Source organism: Cavia porcellus, unplaced genomic scaffold (genome assembly GCF_034190915.1).
Source record: "Cavia porcellus strain 051 isolate PalLab524CR breed Dunkin Hartley unplaced genomic scaffold, mCavPor4.1 scaffold_12, whole genome shotgun sequence".
NCBI classification, from domain to species: domain Eukaryota; kingdom Metazoa; phylum Chordata; class Mammalia; order Rodentia; family Caviidae; genus Cavia; species Cavia porcellus.
This window is the reverse complement of record NW_026947495.1, coordinates 45,762,112-45,783,504: the sequence shown is the minus strand read 5'-3', so window position 1 is coordinate 45,783,504 and position 21,393 is coordinate 45,762,112. Positions and strand designations below refer to the sequence as shown.

The following is a 21,393-nucleotide window of genomic DNA, read 5'->3' as shown; positions in this document are numbered from 1 at the left end:
AAGACAAGTTAGCAGGAGTATGAATTTCACTGACTACATTCTAAGAGTACTTTCAATGAAATTCAGAAGAGGTTCTAACCCACAATCATTCACATCTTTCTTTTCCAGGAATGAATTTAAGAACATTCTCTAAGATATTTTCCAAGAACAACAAAATTTTTGTTCAAGAATATATTTCCATTTTCAAAAGCCCAGCAAATGTATAAATTCACAAAAATTTAAGGTTACCATCAAAAAATACTAGTTCTACAAACTGATTCTACTATTCTATATAATACCTCTTTCTTCTTCTCATCCCAATCCAGTTCTCTGCCCATTAGCTCAACAATCCTGGGCAGGGCTTCCTCTGCAGCCTGGACATTGAGAAAAGCCAGGCGAGTGCGACGAGAGATCATGTCCACAGCAGTACAGGCATACTCCTTAATCCCATATTTCACCTAAATTAAAGAAAGACAATTTAAAAAAAGAAATAAAGTTTCACTTACAAAACTGATCCTCTGAAAAAGTGACACTCTGTTTATGCTTTGTGTTTTTCCAGGATGCATGAGACAAATAGTGACATAACACCAGTATTCTATCTTGGAATAAACTGTGTAAGAGCTAATGTCCACTTCCTGAATAGAACCTGGCATTAACATGCAAACTGCACCACTCCCCACTAACTACTCACAGTAATTTAACTACTTACTTCTCTTTGTTTACACATAATAGGGAAGTTATTATAACTGGGCAAAGAAAGAACAGAGAAATGTTAGGATCCTAACTCTGGAGGCTATAAAGTAGCCTGTCTTGGGGAAACCACAGGACACAAACCCTGAATCAATGTAAAAATGAACAGTTTCTGGACACGAGTGTTTTAAAGCTATGAATCACAAATAAAAGTATGATGTCAGAGTTTAAACATTCAATAATGTCAGAAACAAGACTCAAATATTTAAAAAAAAAAAACTGTCATAGAAAGGTATGCCGTCATGAAAGAAATGGGTGACACATACTCCAGATGCAAAAATTCACAAAAGGAAGAGCAATGAATTCACAAGACTTGGGATAGCTCCATCCAGAAGAATGAAGTCTATTTTTATTATTACCACTATCAACACTATTTCAGAATTAGTTTTTTGAATGAAAGAATTTATACTGGGAAGACACACACTTTTCTCAAGTCTTAGCTAACATGTATACATTAAAACTCAGTCTCTTGCAATTTTTAAAGGAAATGAAGACTGAACAGATAAATGGTAATCCATTGCAGACAAAACTGCCCGTGTGATCATTCACATACCTCTGCTTCAATATACGGAAATTCTGACACAAGACGCACTCCAACAATAGGCCATCTTTTTCCAGTCACACTTGCCATTTTGGCCACTTCAAAAGCTTTGTCACCATAGGTAGCAGCAAGATGCTGTGCCACCTACATAAATAAAATTGCATTAGGGAGGGACTTTGACTACCAATCATTTTAGGTACAAAGGGAAAAAAAGTGCATGCTTACCTTCTCAGTTTTCTTACAGCCAGCAACTAGTATTTCTCAGAGAGTATTAGGTTTTGATTTTGAGGGAGGAAACCACTTGGGCTCACAAATGCTTAGACCAGCACTAACTCAGCTACTCATGTATCACTGTATCAGTGACTAATGAAGCTTCAGCCTCATTTTGCTCATGATATCACTTCTGAAGAACAGCCTTCCTTAAACTTAGGAAGGAAAGAATTTGGGAAACTCTGTGCAACAGGAATAAAACAAATGTACTCCAGGTTCTGTTATAATCTAAATGTATATTGATTTTTAGGCAATTGTGGCAAAAGAACAATCACTTTTTTTTCTTACTTTACTTTCACAGTATACACAGAGGAATATACTCAGCAAATGAATACCTAAATCAAAGAGGCCACGTTACGGCTGCTTATCCTGTTGTTAGTAACAGTGAGAGATGAAGTAAGTCAAGTAAGATGATGTGGTAATGACTACTCACCTCACTCTCAAGTCCATAATCCTGGACAAGCCTAATGTACAGTGTCGGGCTCCAATCTTTGCCTCCTTGAAGGAAAAGTCCAACTGTTCTACTAGGTCCTGCTTTCAAATTGTGAAACTTGATTGCAGCATTTACAGTATCTTCTGCCATAGATCGATAAGTTGTCCACTTCCCACCTACAGAAAAATTTCATACCATTAGTTTTCTTTAATTAACCATTTCAACTTATTAATTACCAACATTGCCTATTGTTTATAATAAACATGGCAAACCAATGTTAAGATTCTAATCAGAATCATTAAAAAAAATCTTGTTCATTAGTTAGAAGAGAATCTCGTAGGACAATTAGTCAAGTTCGTATCTAAAGAATATTCAAATAACAAGATGATGATATCTTTACCTGCTATCGTGACAAGGCCACTCTCGCTGATGTCAACAACATGATTTCGGGAGATGGACTGAGTGTCTGCAGACTTGGGATCTGTAACAAGGGGACGGATACCACTCCAAGCTGCCAGGACATCTCCTCTTCTCACTAGCAAAAAGTAGTATTATGAGCTATAATTACTAAAAAAATTTTACCAAAAGTATGAAAAAAATTAATATATAGGAAAGCATTCACTGAAAGTGCATGAGGCTACACTTTAAGGACTGAGCAGCCTCTTCTAAGAACTGAGAGTTTGGATGGGTACAAGAAAAATTCATTGAGGATTAACTGTTCTGTTATAAAGATAATCTAAATCTACCTGAAAAAGAAGCTGGAAACCCATGACGTTAATACAAAACAGGAAGCAAGGAAAAATATTAGCAGCCCTCCATATGGGGCAACCTGGAACAGTTAAAAGTTACTGAACAGTACTCATAATTGACTTAAAAGCAGCTGAGGCTAATAGATCAGATATAGAAATGATAGGTAAGCATATTAAAAGATACCTGGGATTAATAATCATTAGGGAAATGCAAATGAAAACCACAATGAAGTACCATTTCACATTCATTAGAATGATCCTTCTTAAACAAAAACAATACAAGCTAATAACAACAATCAAACCAGAAAACAGATGTTGGTAAGCATAGGGAGAAACTGGGCCCCTATGCACTGCTGGTAAGAAATATAATCAAGCTTAAACATCACGATTTCTCTTATACGAGAAGGCCAAATCATAAACAGAGCAGCATAAAAGAGATAATAGTATGTCTGTAATCCCAGGATTTAGGAGACATGGACGGAGGCAGGAGTTTTTCCATGGGTTTAAGGCCAGTCTGGACTACATAAGCAAACTCAAGGCCAGTCTGAACTGCCTTGTAAGACCCTGTCTCAAAAAAGAAAGAAAAGAGAAGAGAAGAGAAGAGAAGAGAAGAGAAGAGAAGAGAAGAGAAGAGAAGAGAAAGGAAGGGAGGGGAGGGGAGGGGAGGGGAGGGGAGAGGAGGGGAAGGAAGGGAGGGAGGAACGGAAAGGGAGGGGAGAGAAGTAGGGAGACAGATCAGTCTAAAATGGGAAAGAGATCAAGAGATGGAATAATGAGGAACAAGAAGGAAAAAAGCAATTAAGATTTGTTATGTACATGGACCACCTCTCACAAGGAATGTATATATTATGCAATACAAACATGTACTAACAAAAAAAGTAAAACAGTATAACTGCTATGAAAAAGATATGGCAATTCCTCAAAAGAGTAAACACTTAGAATTACTATATGATCTAGCAATCGCATTCCTGAATATACACTAATGTGCATTTAAATCAGAGAAAATGTATACCCCCACTGTTATAGTTCGTATCTAGAAGCCTCCCAAGAAAGTCATGTGCCATAAGACAGGGGCTTCTGTAAAGTAGAAGACTATGGGGGCTCACGGCTGACTTGCCTGTAGGAGGTAAGGCCTTGTTGGAAGAGGTAGGGCTGGGAGCACAGCCTAGAAGGGTTTATCTTCTTCCTCAGAACCTCCCTTACTCTCTCTGATTCCTGGATACCATCCCTTGAGCAGCTATCGCCTCTGCCATAATGTCCTGTTTTGGAGTCACTAGATGGAACCTCTACAATGGAACCTCTATAAACTGAGAGCCAAAATAAATCTCTCCTTTAAACTGCGGGCTTCAGATATTTTATTCCAGTGATGAGGAAAGTGTCTTTAAACATCCATGTTCACATTATTATTCACAGGAGTCAAAAGATGTCTAAGTGTCCCTCAACAGATGAGTGCATAAAAAAATGTGGTACATACATAAAATGGAATATTATTCAGCCTTAAGGAAGGAGATCCTGACACATGCAGAAAACAGATGAACTTTAAAGACATTATCCTAAATAAATAAACCAATCGCAAAAGGGCAAAAATTGTATAATTTCACTTATACTGTATAAAATACTTCATCATCATCAAGTCACAGAAGCAGAAAGAAAAAGAGGGGTTTCCATCAAAGTGTTGTGCATGTAGATGGGAAATTAGTGTTTACTGGATACAGAATTTCATGAGGAAGATTAAAAAGTTTTGAGGATAGTGGTGATAGCTGCAAAAAATCTGTGCACATTTAATGCCATAATAATCATATACTTCAAAATGGTAAATTTTACATTATGTATATTTAACTAAAATTTTTTAAAACCATGACAAAAGGATAAGTTGATTCAGTTCAAGTATTAAACTATAAGCTTAAGGAAATATTTTACATATAATACAGAAGTATCAGGACCTCTATAAGCCTATACTACATTCATGCCTTAGTTCAAATTAATCAATGTATTGGATGAAGCATAGCTTTTCAAGCTCCTGTTTCCACTTTGTATAGTAAATATTCTGTATTCTATACACAGCACCACCTGAAAATTTTATTTTGGTATATATCTTGCAGGCTATAAGGAGTCATAAAGACTTCCAGAAATGATTATAACACATAGTCCTAAATATAAGTGAACCTTACCAAGGATAGGGGAAACACCTTAAAAAAAAATTATACTGAATGACACAAAACTGACCCTTCCCTGTCTTGCTATCAAGTGAAAAACATTTCTGGTAAAGATACATTCAACTAAAGTAATCCAGTATATTTTAAGGTTGCTCCTTTAGGGCTTAAGGACTATGTTCTTAAACAGACTATCATCTGAAAGAAGAGGTGCGCTAAGTGTATAACGAAGCCCATATTCAAACACTGTAACTGAAAAAAGCAGAGAAAGGACATAATTAATTGATGAGTAGGCCTAAAGCTTCTCAGTCTTGCTGACTGGAAATCATTTGAGATCTCCATGTGGGTGGCCCTACATCTGTCCCTCTGATGCCAGCATTCTCTCAAATATGTTTAAACCTGATGGTTTCTGTGTGCAAGGGGTTAACTCGTGCGCTGCAAACTTCTATACGTCATGTAGAAGCTCATCACTATGGAGCACTATTCAGCTGTAAAGTAGGGTAAACTGAGTCTTTTGGGGGAAAACAGATACACTTTAAAAGCATAATGTTGTGAAATAAATCAAACAATTTTAAACTGTGCATGAATTCTCTTATATAAGAAATCCAAAATATAAAGAGCAAAATAAAAGACAGACAGAAACAAAGACAGATCTTGTTGCAAAAGCGAAGGGGGCCAAGACATGGAGGGAGAGGGGAAGGTTATAAGAAAAATTTAGATGTGTTATTTATGTACCAATTTCTCATGAGAAATGTAATCATTATATACTGCAAACTTTTACTAGTTGAAATAAAAAAAAATTTAAGCCCTCAACACAAATAATGCAAGGGGTTTAAATCTTTACAAAAAATAAAAACCTAACTAGAAAATTATTACTACTTTTCATCAGTGTACGCATCACCCTCCAAGTCAAAAACAGAACTTAACCAACACCCACTTACAACGTCCTCGTGGTCACCACAAAGTCCCTCCAATGTCTATGAAATTTCCTTAGGCAGCCCCAAGGATCAGGAATTTAGTTTCAACTCCTGGACGTATCTGACTAATTTATCAGCTGTTTAATGAAAAATTAGACTTTCCAGAATAAATGTAAAGCATATGCAGATAATCTGTGGTGAATGCTTTGCCTTTTCCATTACAGCAGGCAGAAACACACATCTATGAAACTTGTGCTGTCTGAAACAACGAGACCAAAGTGAAATAATAGCTAAGTTCACAACACGTTAAGAACTTTTCTTGAGATTTTAATATTCAGCTTTTTAGTCTGTGAATTATATCAGATGACCATTGGGATTAAATTTATTCAAAAAAATATATATTGCTAAGGATAGTACCATTTAAATTAAAATATCAGTGTTTCTAGCATGCAGGATTTCTATATTATTAGACCAAAAGATGAGATTTAATGACTTGTTTAATCCTCACAAAACCCCTAGATTATTCAAAATGCTATTTATTGTTTAAGTATAACCTCTGTACCCTACCACCACCACTCACATTTAGTAATAACTTGTCAGGGCCACAGTTTATAATCTATGCCCATGGGGCACAGTATAGCTAAACATGTGAAACATTAATTCTAACCTCATAAACTAAAAAATAACAACTAACTGAGATAACAGACTTTTCTATAAACAACTTACCCACAGTGAAAACCTTATACAATGTCAAACAAATTTTAATTATAATTTACTGGAGAAAGACTCTAAAGCATGAATAGATACAGTCAAAATAAAGAATCATTGCCGTATCTTTTAATTCTATCAAAGCTGTTGCAGTATATAACCATGGGTAAAACAACCCCATGATGAAACCTTGGATAGAAAAAAGAAATTTTATTACTGAATCACTGAATTCATCACCTCTTAAACCTTCTTACATCCAGGGTTTTGTTTTACAAGATAATCAATTTCTTTGTTTCATTTAACAATTAAGAAACCCTAAATTAAATGACTCCATTAAATTAAGCATTTCCCAAAGGGAAGCAGTTCTCCCAAAGTCATTCCTGGAAGCAAGCATCACCATGATTCCACAATCCGAAAAGGATCTAACCAAAAAAGAGTTCTACAGATCACTTCTTTAATGAACATACACACGAAAATCAATAAAATACTGGCAACAAAAGGCAGCAAATCATCAAAAAGATCATACATCATGACCAATTTGTGCTGTCTAAAACGAAGAGACCAAACTGAAATAATAGCTAAGTTCCTCACTCATCAGGAAAGATCACACTATGTACACTGGTGTCAGTGTACCCTCATTTCAAGGATGCAGGGATGATTCAACATAACCAAATCATAAATGTATCACATAAACAGAACAAAGTACAAAAATCACATGATCATTTCAGCAGACACAAAACAGGTTTGACAAAATCCAACATTCATTTGGGATTTTTAAACTATCTTGAAGAAAATAGTTATAGGAAGTCTTTATCTCAATCTGATAAAAAGCCATCCATGACAAACCAATGGCCAATATCACCAGAGAGAAACTGAAAGCTTTTCCTCTAAAATCATGAACCACCAGGTATGATAGGGCACATCTGTAATGTCAGCACTTGGGAGGCTGAGGCAGAAGAATTACCATTAATTCAAGATCATCCTTGGCTGCATAGTGAGTTCAAGGCTAGTCTGAACTACAAAGTGAGATCCTGTTCTGAAAGAAGCAAGCAAGAGAAACAGATCTACTATCATCTTTCCTGTCAAATATAGTTCTCAAAACATTAGCCAGAGCATTTAGAAGTTAAATTATCATTTGCAGATGACATGATCCTCTACATGGCAGACCACAAAAACTCCATCCAAAGACTCCTAGAATTAATAACCAAATTCAACAGCCTAGCAAGATAGAAAGTCAACACTCAAAAATCAACAGTTTTCTTGTACATTAATAACAAACTCATTAATAGGGTAATTTGGAAAACAATACCATAACCATATCTTTCACAATAGCATCAAGAAAAACGAAATACTTAAGAAACTAAGCTAACCAAGAATGCAAAAATATAATAAGGCTACAGGACTATATTCTGAAAGAGGACATCAGAAACTGGAAAGACATACTGGTTCTAGCAGAACCAATATAGTCTACTTGGTCATACTTCCAAAACTATTATACATATTTAATGCAATCTCACTCAGAATACCAATAGCATTCCTCACAGAACTAGAGAAAGCAAACCTAAAGTTCATAAGGAAGCAGAAGAGACTTAGAATAAACAAATCTTGAGCAACAAGAGCAAAGCAGGGGGAATTCTGGACTTCAAGTTATACTAGAATATCTCCGTGATTTAAAAAAAAAACAAAAACAGCACTGGAGAAAAAAATTAAACTTGTGGGTAAAAGAACAGAACAGAGGACACAGAAACTACTCCAGGCATATTAAACTACCTTATTTTTGACAAGGGAAAATTTGAAACCTACTCCTCAAAGGACTACTATCTACAATAAAGAAGTCAAAAATTTAATAGAGTCAAAGATCCAGTTAAAAAATAGGCTCTGAAATGAGCAGGTACTTCTCAAACGACAAGAAGTACAAACAGCCAACAAACACATGAAAAATTATCTACATCATTGGTCATTCAAGAAATGTAAACTAAAACAACAGATTTCATCTCAATTCAAAGAGGACTGCTATCACCAAGAAATGAGCCAATGCTGGAAAAACTGCAACAGAAAAAGGAACTCTTCCTCATTATTGGTGGGAGTGTAAACTGATGCAAGCATTATGGAAATTCCTCAAAAAACTAAAAACACAAATTCTGTTTGACTGAACTATTCCCCTCCTAAGTATCTTTCCAAAAGAACTGAAGACATTATATTACAGTAATACATGCATACCTACATTTATAGCATCACAATCCATAATAGCTAAATCTTGGAAGCAGACTACACAAAGATGAATGTGGTATTTATACACAATGGAGTACTACTCAGCCACAAAGAAAGATAAGTTTGAGTCATTTGTAGAAAAAAGGATGCATGTTGAAACCATAAGACAAAGTGAAGTAAATCAGAATTGTAAGCTTCAATATTTCATGATTTCTCTTACATGTGCAAAATAAAAGACAATAGAGGAAAAAAATTATAGTCCAGCATGATCAATGTATCTAAGAGTGCACAATGACTCTGTGTAACTGTCATGTTTTAATTGTATGTGTTTTACCCTGTCAACCTGGTTATTAATGTGTTTATGATAGTTAACATGACAAAGATTTATAATAAAATTTTAAAATGAGAAAAAAAGAATTGATGTTATATACATGTACTAATTCCCCACAATGAATGTTATCATTAAGTACTATAAATATTTACTAAAAATGTTTTTTAATTGAGCATATCCTTCTCTAGTATATTTAAGTAGCATCAATTCTGAGAAGCATAGCAGCTCCAAAGATATTTCTGCAATGTAAGAATGTTTTATATTAACACTGTCCAATTTGCTAGCTATTAGTGGCAAGCAGGTATTAAGCCCTCGAAATGTTATTCACACTACTGAAGAAAGAACTGAATTTCAAATAGGCACAATATCCAGTGGTTACTTTACAGCACACGGCAATCCCAGAATAAAAAGCCTCCAATCGAGGGATCAGCCTTGTCCTGGTAGATCACCAAGCTGGTTACTGACACCATGGCCACCTTCCCACACTTCTAGTGGAACACACTGCCACTGAAACCTATTTGCTTTGCTCATGAGAATTAAATCTGCTGTAACAGCAAACTTTTTCTGTTCTCTGTGTTCCGTGTATGTTAGTTTAAAGCATCTTCCTTGTTTACTAATCTCATGAGTTCAAAGAAATAAAAGATATATTGGTAACATGGCTCACGTACTTAATTTTTTTCCATGATTCTGGAAAAGATAATCACATTTGTGTTTGTGCGGGAAAGGTGGCTGTGGTTGTGTTTGTCACCCAATGTAGAGTTTGCAAACAAAAACAAAATTTTGCCAAATGCTTTTAAGAACCAAACTGTTCACAAACAAAAAGCATTTGTGAACTGAGGTAATACTGTACTTTTATTGTACTAAGTATTCCTGCCCTCAAATTTTACCCAGAAAACTGGCTATGCCACATGAGTTGTAGGTGAGAGTAGGTAGCTAACATAACCTACTTTAACTCTCCATGGTAAAACATCTGAACAAAATAATATAATTTGGGGCATTTGTGCTTCAGAGCTCAAAGATTTGCCTTGATTTTTTTCCAGTTCCCAAATTGCCAAGATAGCTAAAGATTTTGTTACTGTTTCATCTCAGTACCAGCAGCTCTTAATATCCCAAACACTGCCCCAGGTAAGTTGTATATAGTTAGCAATAAATATTAGGTGAAATATTACAGCATTTTCTGAACTTTTATATCAAACTCTAAGAAACTATATTGCAAAATCAAAAGCATGGACACTTGGGTTTCTGAGCCAATGTGAGATTTATGTAAGGGTTCCGATTATAATATATTCAGACAACTGAATATCCTCTTTCGAAATTCTATGAATACTATAAATAAAAATGAAAGGAAGCAAAACTGCTATTAATTAAAGTTTAAAAATCCATCATTACAGACTTTTTATTAAACTGGCTCATCCAGATGGCAGCAAGTTGAGGTTTTAGATGCCAATTTCCAAGATGTTGGGGAGAGAAAAAACAAAAAATAGGGTATACCTCCAAAGTGTAAAAGACAGTGAGAAAGTGGAACAATCCTTCTATCATTATTTTTAAAAACAATTATTATTATATCCTTGATAACTCATTCAGGTTTTACTATATATAACAGGTAAAGAGTAAACTGACTATAAATAATAAAGTTGGACAGATATTTCTCATAGTTTGACAAACTTAAGCATGATGTGATTGTCTGAAATTAGAATATTTTTATTCTTTCCTAAGACAAGTATTTGTTTTTAAAACTAAAAGAAAATGAAGCCCAGAGGAAATGACTATGCTGGATGTGTGATTTTGTCTCACATGGGTTAGACAGGCATACGTTTTGGGATGTTCTTTCTCATGTTTACCTCCTTCAAAAAAATCAATAAAGAGCCATGTGAAAATATCTAAATGAACACAGGGGAAATAGTGTCAGAAATCAATATTTTTCTACCATCATGTTTAACCTGCTGAAATGAAGTGTTCATCACAGAAATAAGATACCATATTACATTTATAAACTAATGCAACTAGCAAAAGCAAAGCGCATGACACTATAATTAAACAGCTGGAAGACATCCAAGCCTGTGTAAGTTGATAACCCTGGTACAATCTCTGGCAGTGAAAAGGCAAGTCTGCATTGAGTTGATATGGCCAGCTCAGTTGTTAATTGAATAACAAGCAATCTATAAACACCACTAATTGCATATGTGAAAACCTGTGTACAAGTAGAGATGCTGCACAGAGAAGCACTCCAGAAAAACTACATGGAAAAAGCACTCGGCAAATCTTCTGTCTCTCTCAATCAAGTTAAGTCATAGCTTAGTTTCACCACTGCATCCTTCTGATTAACCTCTACACAGCAGACTTAATGATACATTTTTCAAAAGATCATTTTTCTTCCTAACTCAATACAAACTGCAGAACTATCAATTACCCATTTCATAAAAGAACAAACAAGTAATCTAGAAAATTCAGCCTGTGAATAGAAAGCCTTCTAAATTGTGAAAGAAGACATGGTCTTATTCCCAACAGGCAAAACGCTTTTCAGAAATGTTCCAACGCATTTTGCAGAAGTGTGGCAGCTGCTGTGAACAGCATGGAGTGTTAAGATTTGACACTTTTTTTTCCCCCTCTTAAGGATATAGCCATTTGGGGAGGCTCAGAAACTGTCATCAGAATTATACTTACCCATTTAATAATTCATTTTAAAATGATTATTTCAACCCTGGCTGCATGCAAAACATTTCAAAAGTACTGCTCTAGGATCTAAACCAAACATTTTATTTTTTTAGTCCGTGGTGAAAACTGGTTGGCTCAGGAGATTAATTATAAGACATGAAACATTCCACAGTTTAACATTCAAATCCAAATAAAGCCAGGGGAGAGTAAAGGTCACTGTCATTCTAGAGATGTCTAGCAGCTTTCATGAAATGAATTGATAGACTAATTCACTCCCTAGTGGATCACATCATGAAACCCAGAACTACTAATCAGAGTACTATGCAGGATTTAGAAGGATGTATTACAGTCAGACTCACTTACACTCAATCAAGTACTAATGCTAACTAGCTATGGGCAAGAAATTTAACAGCATTACTGGGCCTCAGTTTCTTCAACAACTGTGGGAAAAATAAGCTTCTTAAGGTTGTTACAGGGAATCAAATGGATAGTGCTAATGAGCCGGGCATGGTGGTGCATGCCTATAATCTCAGCACTAAGAGGCTGAAGCAGGAAGATCGTTCCAAGTTCAAGACCAGCCTGGGCTACAAAGTGAGTACAAGGCCAGCCTGAACTATATAGCTAAACCTTGTCTCAAAAAGATAAATGACCAACCAGCCTCGGTTACATAGTAGGCCCTGTCTCCAAAACAAGGCAAAAAGGTCCAATGAAGACACTTTGATCAGAAAAATTAAAAATAATAAAACCCCCTCCCCAAAATCCATGCCATCTCAGGGAAGAAGAAATAAGGAAGAGTTATCATAGAGCTTGGGAAATTCCCATACAGTCAAACCTTGGATTGCGAGTAACTTGTTCCATGAGTGTTCTGTAAGATGGACAAATATTTCTGATAAATTTAACTTGATAAATGAGCCATGTCTTGCAATACAAGCAGTGTGCGGCAGCAAATATCACATGATCACAACTGAGCTAGTGGTTCCTCTTTCTCTGGCAGTGTGAGTGATCATCTCCCAGTAATAAGAGGTTATTTCTCTGTCCACATTGAAAACAGCAAAGGAATTCCTCACTTCAAATGAGGTAGGGAAATGTGTAAAATGTGGGACACTGCAAAATTTTGCACAAAAACACTACCTGGATAAAGCTGTAACAATGCAAGCAATAAATGTGTGAAATGACTGACAAACAAAAAAAAGATCAGCCTGGACTGCATAGTGAGACACTGTCTCAAAAAGACAACAACAACAACAACAAAAAGGTACTAAATAGCAGTTTTTAAAATATGGCCTACAAATGTAAATATCAAAATATGTGTGGTAACAGCATGTAATCAAATGACTGGTGCCTGAAACTGAGTTTCTCTCACACCTTTCCTTAGTACAGAAGGGAATACTGAGTTTCAACAAAATTCTTCGGAAAAAATACAAATATCCTCACTTTAAGATGTGGAATACTTTAGCTGACATTTTATAAAGCTCAAGGTAACTCCTCAAATATGAGGACACTAACTAGAAATGAGAATGGAAACAAATTATAAAGAATCATTGTCAATTAATAACTTTTTAAAGCATAAGACTATAAGAGGAAAAGGTGTACTATATGGTGCACAAGTGGAAATAAATGAAGTCTATGATAGAGATGTCACCTCTGCTTTTACCCTGCATATCTGCTCCTCAGAAGATTTTACTCTCAAGATGTCCTCAGGCTATCAGGAGAAACATCTGAGCTGTCACAGTTAGATGTCAATTTCAACCACTTCTATCAAATGTGAGAATTAAAAATAACTTCATTAGTTTCATCAATTCCATGACAACCAAAAGGTATGTCGACTGAAAAAACTTTCACGGGCCAACCAAGAACTGCCAAATCTTCTCTCTACTTAGAGACAAAATAAAAGTGATCCAGGATCTGTTACAGCTTAAGGCTCATTTCTCTTATAGAGATTCCACCCACGCTATAGCACAACAGCCTCCTGGAACCCACAAGTGCTTCCAGCAACATCCAGCTTCTCAGCAGTGTAAGAAGTAAGATTTCCCATTCCATTTGAACTGCAAAATTTTGGAAACTGTCAACATAAAGCTCTCTGCTTTTAAATTAATTCTGTTTTGCTCTAGTAATCTAATGTTCTTAAGGGCACTTTTAAAAGTTTATACACAGATAAATGTGAAACGAAGTAGGATTCATTATTAATAATAAATGTACTGAAATAGAATCCAAGATATTGAATTCCTCCTAGATTTTAAAAGAAAAAATGAATTATAAAACTAAAATTGTAATAAAAGTTTGAGCATTTCAATATGGAGTATTTAATATGACGGTACATGCCTAGCAACTCAGAAGGCTGAGGAGGAAGGACGGTGAATACAAGGCAACCTTGGGAAACACAGAAACCTCATTAACAATAATAATAATAATAATAATAATACCTCAATGAATGTAATTACTATGTAGTACAAATATCTACTGATTATAAAAAAGGAAAAAAGTCATACAGGTTTCACTAATATATATTCAATACATTTAAAGTATTGTAAAAGTCCAAAGAGACTGTTCAGAATGAAATTATATCCATTTTCTTTCTCAGATTAGAGGGAAGAAGAGTAAACAGTATGGATTAATCGGTTAAACTAAAAGTAACTTGAACCATTTTTCAAAGTCGTTTGTTTTGCTAATATGTGATCACAAAATGAAAAACAATTCTTTAGGGGAAAAGATTTCATAGCTGCTAATGAGTTGCAGCTAGATTAAAATGGTATCTCTGTATCCTTCACTAAAATCAATATTGTACAACTGCTAACAAAACAGATAAAACTATTTTTCAAAACCTAAATCTTGTCTACTTTTAGAATTTTCAAATTGCTACCAGTATCAAAACCCTGAAAGCACCTATAACTAACGTTTTAACTAAAAACAATTATGAATAGTATGCCAGTTAAATAATACATTTTGTAGATGAAAAAAGAATTGTTACCCTCAAAGAGCTCTAAATGAGACATCTTAGACTATTACCTAGAAAACATAATGCTATGATGTAATGGCAGTGTGACCAGTGTGACTCCACGAGAATACAAATGACAGGTGGTTTATGAACTGCAAAAATTTCTAAAGCATAAATATTTTGTCAATGTGAGTACTGCCAGAAAGGGGATCCCAAAGAAATGCTTCAACAAAAACAAGGCATGAATATTTAAAAGTATACGCCTTGACTTGGAAATGATAATAGAATAAATAAACCATAAAAATGCATCGATAGGGTGTAAATGTACACCGGTAAAGATAGCTATGAAAAGTCTTATATTGAATGTAGTATGTAACTTTTCCTAAAGTTAATGAGGAAACACCTAAGTAATACTTTTGTGCAGGAAAGTGATGATGAGTATTGTAGTGAGTTTTGATGTCAGGTTAGATGGGGTGTGGATAGAAACCTGACTCCGAGAGCCCAATAAGGAGACTGATGAAATTGTCCATGTAAGAAATGATGCAGGAATGCATCCAGGCAATTAAGTGGGAATTGGCCTGTGTGGTTTCCACATAGGGCATAGATAAGGAATTAGACAATATGTTATTAAAAGATCACCAAAGAAAAGCAATAGTTTGGATTGCTGAGGCTGCTAACAAAGAAGGAAAACATGGAAGAATAATGTTGGGAAACCTCTGGAATTACTCTAGTTAAAAATTTTATTATGTAAGTTCACTGAAAAAAATCATACAACATCCAAGTAAAATGCCCAGATAAAATTTGGGAAGAAGTAAACTTTGCTTCTCTGTACTTTCCACGTGGTAATGAACTGCTATGATTTGAATATGATTAACACTAGTCTCACAGTGACTTAGCTCTCCCAATCCAGAGAGCTCCTGGCCCTTCTCCAGTCTCTTGTTGCCTCCTTTCTTTCTTCCTTTCACTTTTCTTATAAAATCTCCACCCATGTGGTGCTAGCATGTTGGGCATAACCAAGAGGCCATCACCAGAGCCAAAACAGATGAGACTGCCTGACCTTAAATCATCCACCTCCAAAACTGTAAGCTGAATAAACCTCTTTTCTTCACAAAAGAACCCAGTCTCAGGTATTTTCTTACAGAATTACTAAATGGACTACGCTATAGAGCATTAAACTTCTTAGACTACATGTTTCTATGTTCTCATTTCTTTGTTTACTTATTTCTGTGGTTATCTTGTATTTGTAAGTCAGGCCTCCCAAACTACTGAAACAGGGAAGCACACATTTCCTACTCCTCTGGTAGAGGAGGTTGCATGTGAAACTTCAATCTTGCCATTAGAAATTATCAGAAGTGGCCTATGTGAGTTTCTTGTGGATGTAGAGAGTAGAGAAGAAAATGAAGTTTCTTGCATTGTGTTGTAATTTGGTCAGCATAAATATAGAAGTGAGCAACACAAAACAGTGACAGCAGGCCAGGGTGAAGATGAGGCAGACTGAAGACATGGCAACTCCAGTGAGTACTGGAAAGCTTTGGGAGAAACAAGGAAGGAGAACAAGAATGAAAATGATCCAAGTATGTTATGTATGTGTACAAATTGCCAAAATTCAATCTACGTTTAACCAATAAAAACTGAACAACCAGTGAAAATAAAGCAAACTGTACAATCCGTGAAAATTAGTAAATAGAAACAATAAATAAATTTTACCAAAAAATAGAGGGGATAAGGTTAAAGGAATGTTTCTGTTACCTTCGACATCACAGCTCAAGTAGTTACGCACTTCGTTTAAGATGAAGTTGATGTCTTCTTCTGAAGGAATAGGGTGATGTGTAATATCAGTTGGAGAATCAGTAGTGCCAGCAATGGTCATCTTTTGCCAGGGTAAAAAGAAAATAACTCGCCCATCACTGGTGGCTGGGTCAAGGAGTCCCATGCTCTCAGGGCTACAATAAAAAAAAATTTAGTTTTGAAATTCAGTTCTAGTATTAATCTGCACTCCAAAAAAAACTATTTTATTCACTAATGCTCAAATAAGCAAACAAGAAAAACATAAACTACTACTTTACTGCCCTTACCATAATCCAGAAATTCATGAAAAGAAAACTAATTTGGCCAAAAACAAGGTACTATGCAAATGCAATAATAATATTGTGCAGTAGAACTTCCCTCCCACCTCGACGAGCCAAGTTTAATTAACTTCCAATTGTTTGGTTTTTATTCTTCTTGGACCATTCACATCAGATAATTTCAGGGCGATAAATACCTATAATCACTTTTATTGTTATCAATGAAAGCCCTTCAACCCTCCTCCAAGTCTAGGAAAAGTATTTCCCTGGACATTTGACATTTGGCACTTCTTTCAGTAGAAGGCCTCAGAAGTACATGAGAAAGTAGAGTTTAACTTTCTAGAAACTAAAATGTAATCATAAAGTTCTTTACTTCTTTGTGCTAAGATGAACTTGTGCCACTTTACCAAATATGAGATTTCTTGCCCTATTTCAAGGTTATAGAAATCTCAAGAAGTGCAAGCAGAAGAAAAGAGCTCAGTTTTTTACCCCTGGCTGACTAATGATATCCTAGAACCAGCCAAAGGGAAAGGAACACCTTAGCAAGGAAAACCTTTTAAATAGAAAACATCAGTGCATTTTGCTATTAAATGAAAGCACAAGCTGCCTTCTGACAGTTACATAAAATCTTCAAAATATTAGACAAGAATTTTCACTGACACAAAGTGAATAATCAATCTAAATATCAAAGTATAAAACACATTGGAAAGAATAGGCAATTGTTAATAAACATTAACAAAAGCTGTCATATTTATCACTAGAGACTGTTTTTTAATAGTCATTAGCTATTCAAAGAAATTTGGAGAAGATGTTAAAGGGGTGGGAGGAATCTGAAACTGTCATAATCAAATAGAGCACAACAAATCAGATAGCTGTTTCAATTTGACTAAATTCACATACAAATGCCAAGTTAAAAATACTTTGTATAATATTTTTAGCTTCCATTAATAGAATTTCTTAAATAAAAACACATTCTATTTGCTTCGAATACATTTCAAGAAATCCCTCTTACACACACACATTTTAAAGGGCATGAGGAGTCAGGCATGGTGGCGCATGCCTGTAATCACGGCACTTGGGAGGCTGAGGCTGGAGAATGTGAATTCAAGACCAGTCTGGGCCATATAACGAATTGAAACCCAGCCTGGACTACTTAGCAAGTTGTAATCTACAAAACCCCCAAAATCAAATAAATAAGTAAATAATAAAAGAGCATACCATCAACTTTTATGATTATTCCATTAAAATTTTAAAGATGTATTGCAATGTGTAAGGCTTCTTAAGAAGTTCACAACTGTTTAAAGCCAAACTCAAAATATCTTTACATAAAAAAGAAAACTACAGTCAGCTTAGCTAATGAATCTCCTTTATATAAACAAGACCTACTATGCAGTTTTTCTCTTTAATGAACCCTCAGCTCCATGAAATGCCCATCATGTCCTTGCCTTTACAGAAAGAAACCACTGCCCGTTCCCTACCAGAGACACAGGAGAGAAAGGGGGACAGCACTCTGCAAACCTGAAAAAGCACCACAGACACATGCCAACCACCCAGACCTTCCGCAAAGGTTCCTACCTTCACTTAGGGTTACTTACAGGAAATTACTTTTATTGTAATGCACTAAGAACTAGGAGGGTTGAGTATTTTTGGTCTCTAAATACAATACCTATTTTTCTCTGTATTTGTCATGAAAATCTTAAAGTGGTTAATCAGTGAATCATAAGTTTTGCAAGCACTGTTTTGGGGGCAGTGTTGCAGAATGAACACACAGGTGTTCTACCACTGAGCTACGTCCTTAGACTTCAGTATTTTTTAAACAGCCTCACTAAGTTGCCCTGGATGGGCGCAAACTTACAATCTTCATTCCTGAGGCTACCCCAATGGTGGGATTATATATAAGCACATTTTTATTTCAAGTTGATAAATCCTTAGGTGAAATCAGTCACATCAGAATTGAAAATTAATACATCAGAGTTCAAGCATTCAAGATGATAAACAGTATTTTATTGATACGAAAGAGTCAGGGATTTAGCTCAGCAGGATAAGCACCTGCCTGGTAAACTCAAGGTCATGAGTTTCATCCTGATACCAAAAAAAAAAAAAAAAAAGAAGAAAAGAAAAGAAATAAAATTCTATTTTTTAAAATTGAGAAGTTATATGCTGCCATATTTTATATGCAACTATTCTCATGGACCAAATGCATACTCCTTGAACAATCAACTTGATAAACTAAGCATCAAATTGTAACATTCAGCAAGCCAGGTAGGAAACATAGTTAGAAATGCACAACTAGTGAATACCTTAAAAACTTTTAGCACCGTAAAAAGCAGTTTTAAAGGGTGAAGGTGATGGTTACCAACACACACATAACTGGAGCCTGTAGAGAATCAACTGCTTAAGTGAAGACATATGCGTCAAACATAAAATTAACAAGCACACAGGGAAGACAAAGCTACTAATGAATGGTATAAAATTTTAAGAATCCAACTGGAAATATCTTTCATTGGTTCTAAATTACCTAATTCATACTCCCCTTAAGGAAAAGTTTGTTTTCTTATGAAGGATTAATTCTGCAAGGTCACACCAAAGTCTGACCATGGATATCAACTACAGTGATGGCTGTACAATGCAGGGTGGCATACAACTGTAATCCCACCACCCAAGTGGCTGAAGCATGAGGACTGCCATAGTGAGATAAAGACCAGGCTGAATTACATAGTAAGATTCTGTTTCCAAAAAAAAAAAAATTTATATATATATATATATATATATATATATATATATATATGACTATACAATATTCCTTTTTTGAATATGCTCTAATTTATTTATTCCCAAGGTGGGTAACAGAAATAGTTTCTAATCTTCCCTAGAAAATAATTAAACATTAAACAGCTTTTCCTATAAGTTACTATTTCACATAGAATTGACAGCTTGCTTACTAGATTTACCATATATGGAAGTAAAAACAGTATATATATTCTGTACTTTTAGCATAGCAAGACAGAGTTATTGTACAGAAGTTTTTAATATACTAGGTATAAACATTATTAGTAAATTAGCAAGAAACACGTAAATGTTTCTTTTTTATGAAAAATTTCATAAAATTTTTCAGCAGCGGCCATATGGGGCCAGAAAGAGAAACAAGAAGCCAATTCCCCCTTGCTGTGAACCAGCCGAGCCGGACACAGGCTGGGAGACAAGAAGAGCCGCTGCTCCCCGTCCCCAAGCAACCAGCTGACTGCGAGGGTCACAGGCTGAGCTGATGGCAACCAAGATACAAAAACAACTTAATGCTTGTAATTGTTTGACTGACTCTGCAGGCCTAATGCCAGTAGTCTAAACATCTATTTATAGGATAACAATATGCAATACAGCAAATATGAGGGGTTTCCTTCTCTCTTATTTCTGAAATCCAATATTGTTCTGTTTTGTTCCATTTTATGGTTCTGCTTTCTTCAGTGTTCTGTTTTGATTGGTTTTATTTGTCCTGTTTTGTTTGATTTTATTATGTCTGATGGTATGGCAACAATTTTGAAAATAACAAATGGCATTAAGGTAACCATTGTTCATTTCCTATGATCCTGTTTTAAAGTCCTGCATCACTTTCACTGTTTTGTTTTGAATGGCTTTATTCTGTTTTATTTTGTTTGGTTTTATTCTCTTTAAAACAAAATTTAAAAAAAAAAAAAAGAAAAAGGAAAAAGTTTCAAACACACACTAAGTAACGAAATCTTCCATATACCCACTAACCATCTTAAATGATTCTCAGTTAATAAACATTCTTAATCCTTGTTCACTTCTTCATCCCCACTGTATCTTTTTTGATACATTAGAAATTATAGCTGCTTTTTATTTGCTATAACATATTTAAAAACATACTTCCAAAATTATAATCCCCAAAATACCAGAACAGCCCACATTTTCATATCATTTGTAAGCAAATTTGAGAGTTTTGCAAATTTAATTGGCAATGTTTTAATTAAAATACATCCCCCTTGGAAGATTCTGCAAGATTAACTTTTACTGTTTTATTAACAGTATAATTCAAAAATATTAATACTGAAGTCTCAAAGGTGACTACATTGGAAAAATACAGTGTGAAAAAATAGATCCCAAATCATTATCCTTCAGAAACCAGTACTGCTGCAAGTAGCTAAAACATTCACAGGGCTGGTTTATATTCTGCTTTGGAAGAGCTTCTTTTCTTATTTCTCCTCATTGTGAGCAGCAGTTAGGTCACGTATTATACCAGAAGAAATTAAATGCAGAGACAATTCCTTGTGTCCCCCTTTCTCAGGTGCTAGCCAGTAAGATGAAATGCAGTTACCTATAATAACCAGGCATCACAATATGGACACCCGCACTTGGCTGGCAGATAGCTGTAGCATTCTGATCATCCATTTTGCGAACTGCGTCTGTGAAAGGTCCTGTAGCATTGATAACACACTTGGCTCTCACATCAAATTCCTTCCCTGTAAAAGAAAGCAGCATCACTCATACACCCCATTTGTTTCTCTGCTCACCGATGCCATGGATTATTAATTCATCTATTAACTTAACCTATGGCGAGGTATATTGCATGCCATACTAACGGACATGAGCAGCCATGGTTACTGAAGAACCAAACAAAAGGCTCATTCCTGAGTAAACTTACCAAACAAGTCCAAGTTAAAGCAAAAAAGCATGCCACTT

The 21,393-nt window shown here is 35.2% G+C and overlaps 1 protein-coding gene across 7 annotated transcripts in view; it reads right to left on the bottom strand.

Annotated features, from left to right (window-relative positions):
• Gpd2 (glycerol-3-phosphate dehydrogenase 2) overlaps positions 1 to 21,393 on the bottom strand; it is a 137,759-nt gene that overhangs the window by 13,101 nt on the left and 103,265 nt on the right. For all 7 annotated transcript variants that reach the window (XM_023561018.2, XM_063259113.1, XM_063259116.1 and 4 more), the window contains 6 exons: positions 21,029 to 21,173; positions 16,382 to 16,575; positions 2,374 to 2,508; positions 1,974 to 2,149; positions 1,283 to 1,414; positions 279 to 437 (listed from right to left, as the gene is read on the bottom strand). In XM_023561018.2, the coding sequence (XP_023416786.1) occupies positions 279 to 437; positions 1,283 to 1,414; positions 1,974 to 2,149; positions 2,374 to 2,508; positions 16,382 to 16,575; positions 21,029 to 21,173 (941 nt within the window). The remainder of the gene's footprint in view (positions 1 to 278; positions 438 to 1,282; positions 1,415 to 1,973; positions 2,150 to 2,373; positions 2,509 to 16,381; positions 16,576 to 21,028; positions 21,174 to 21,393) is intronic.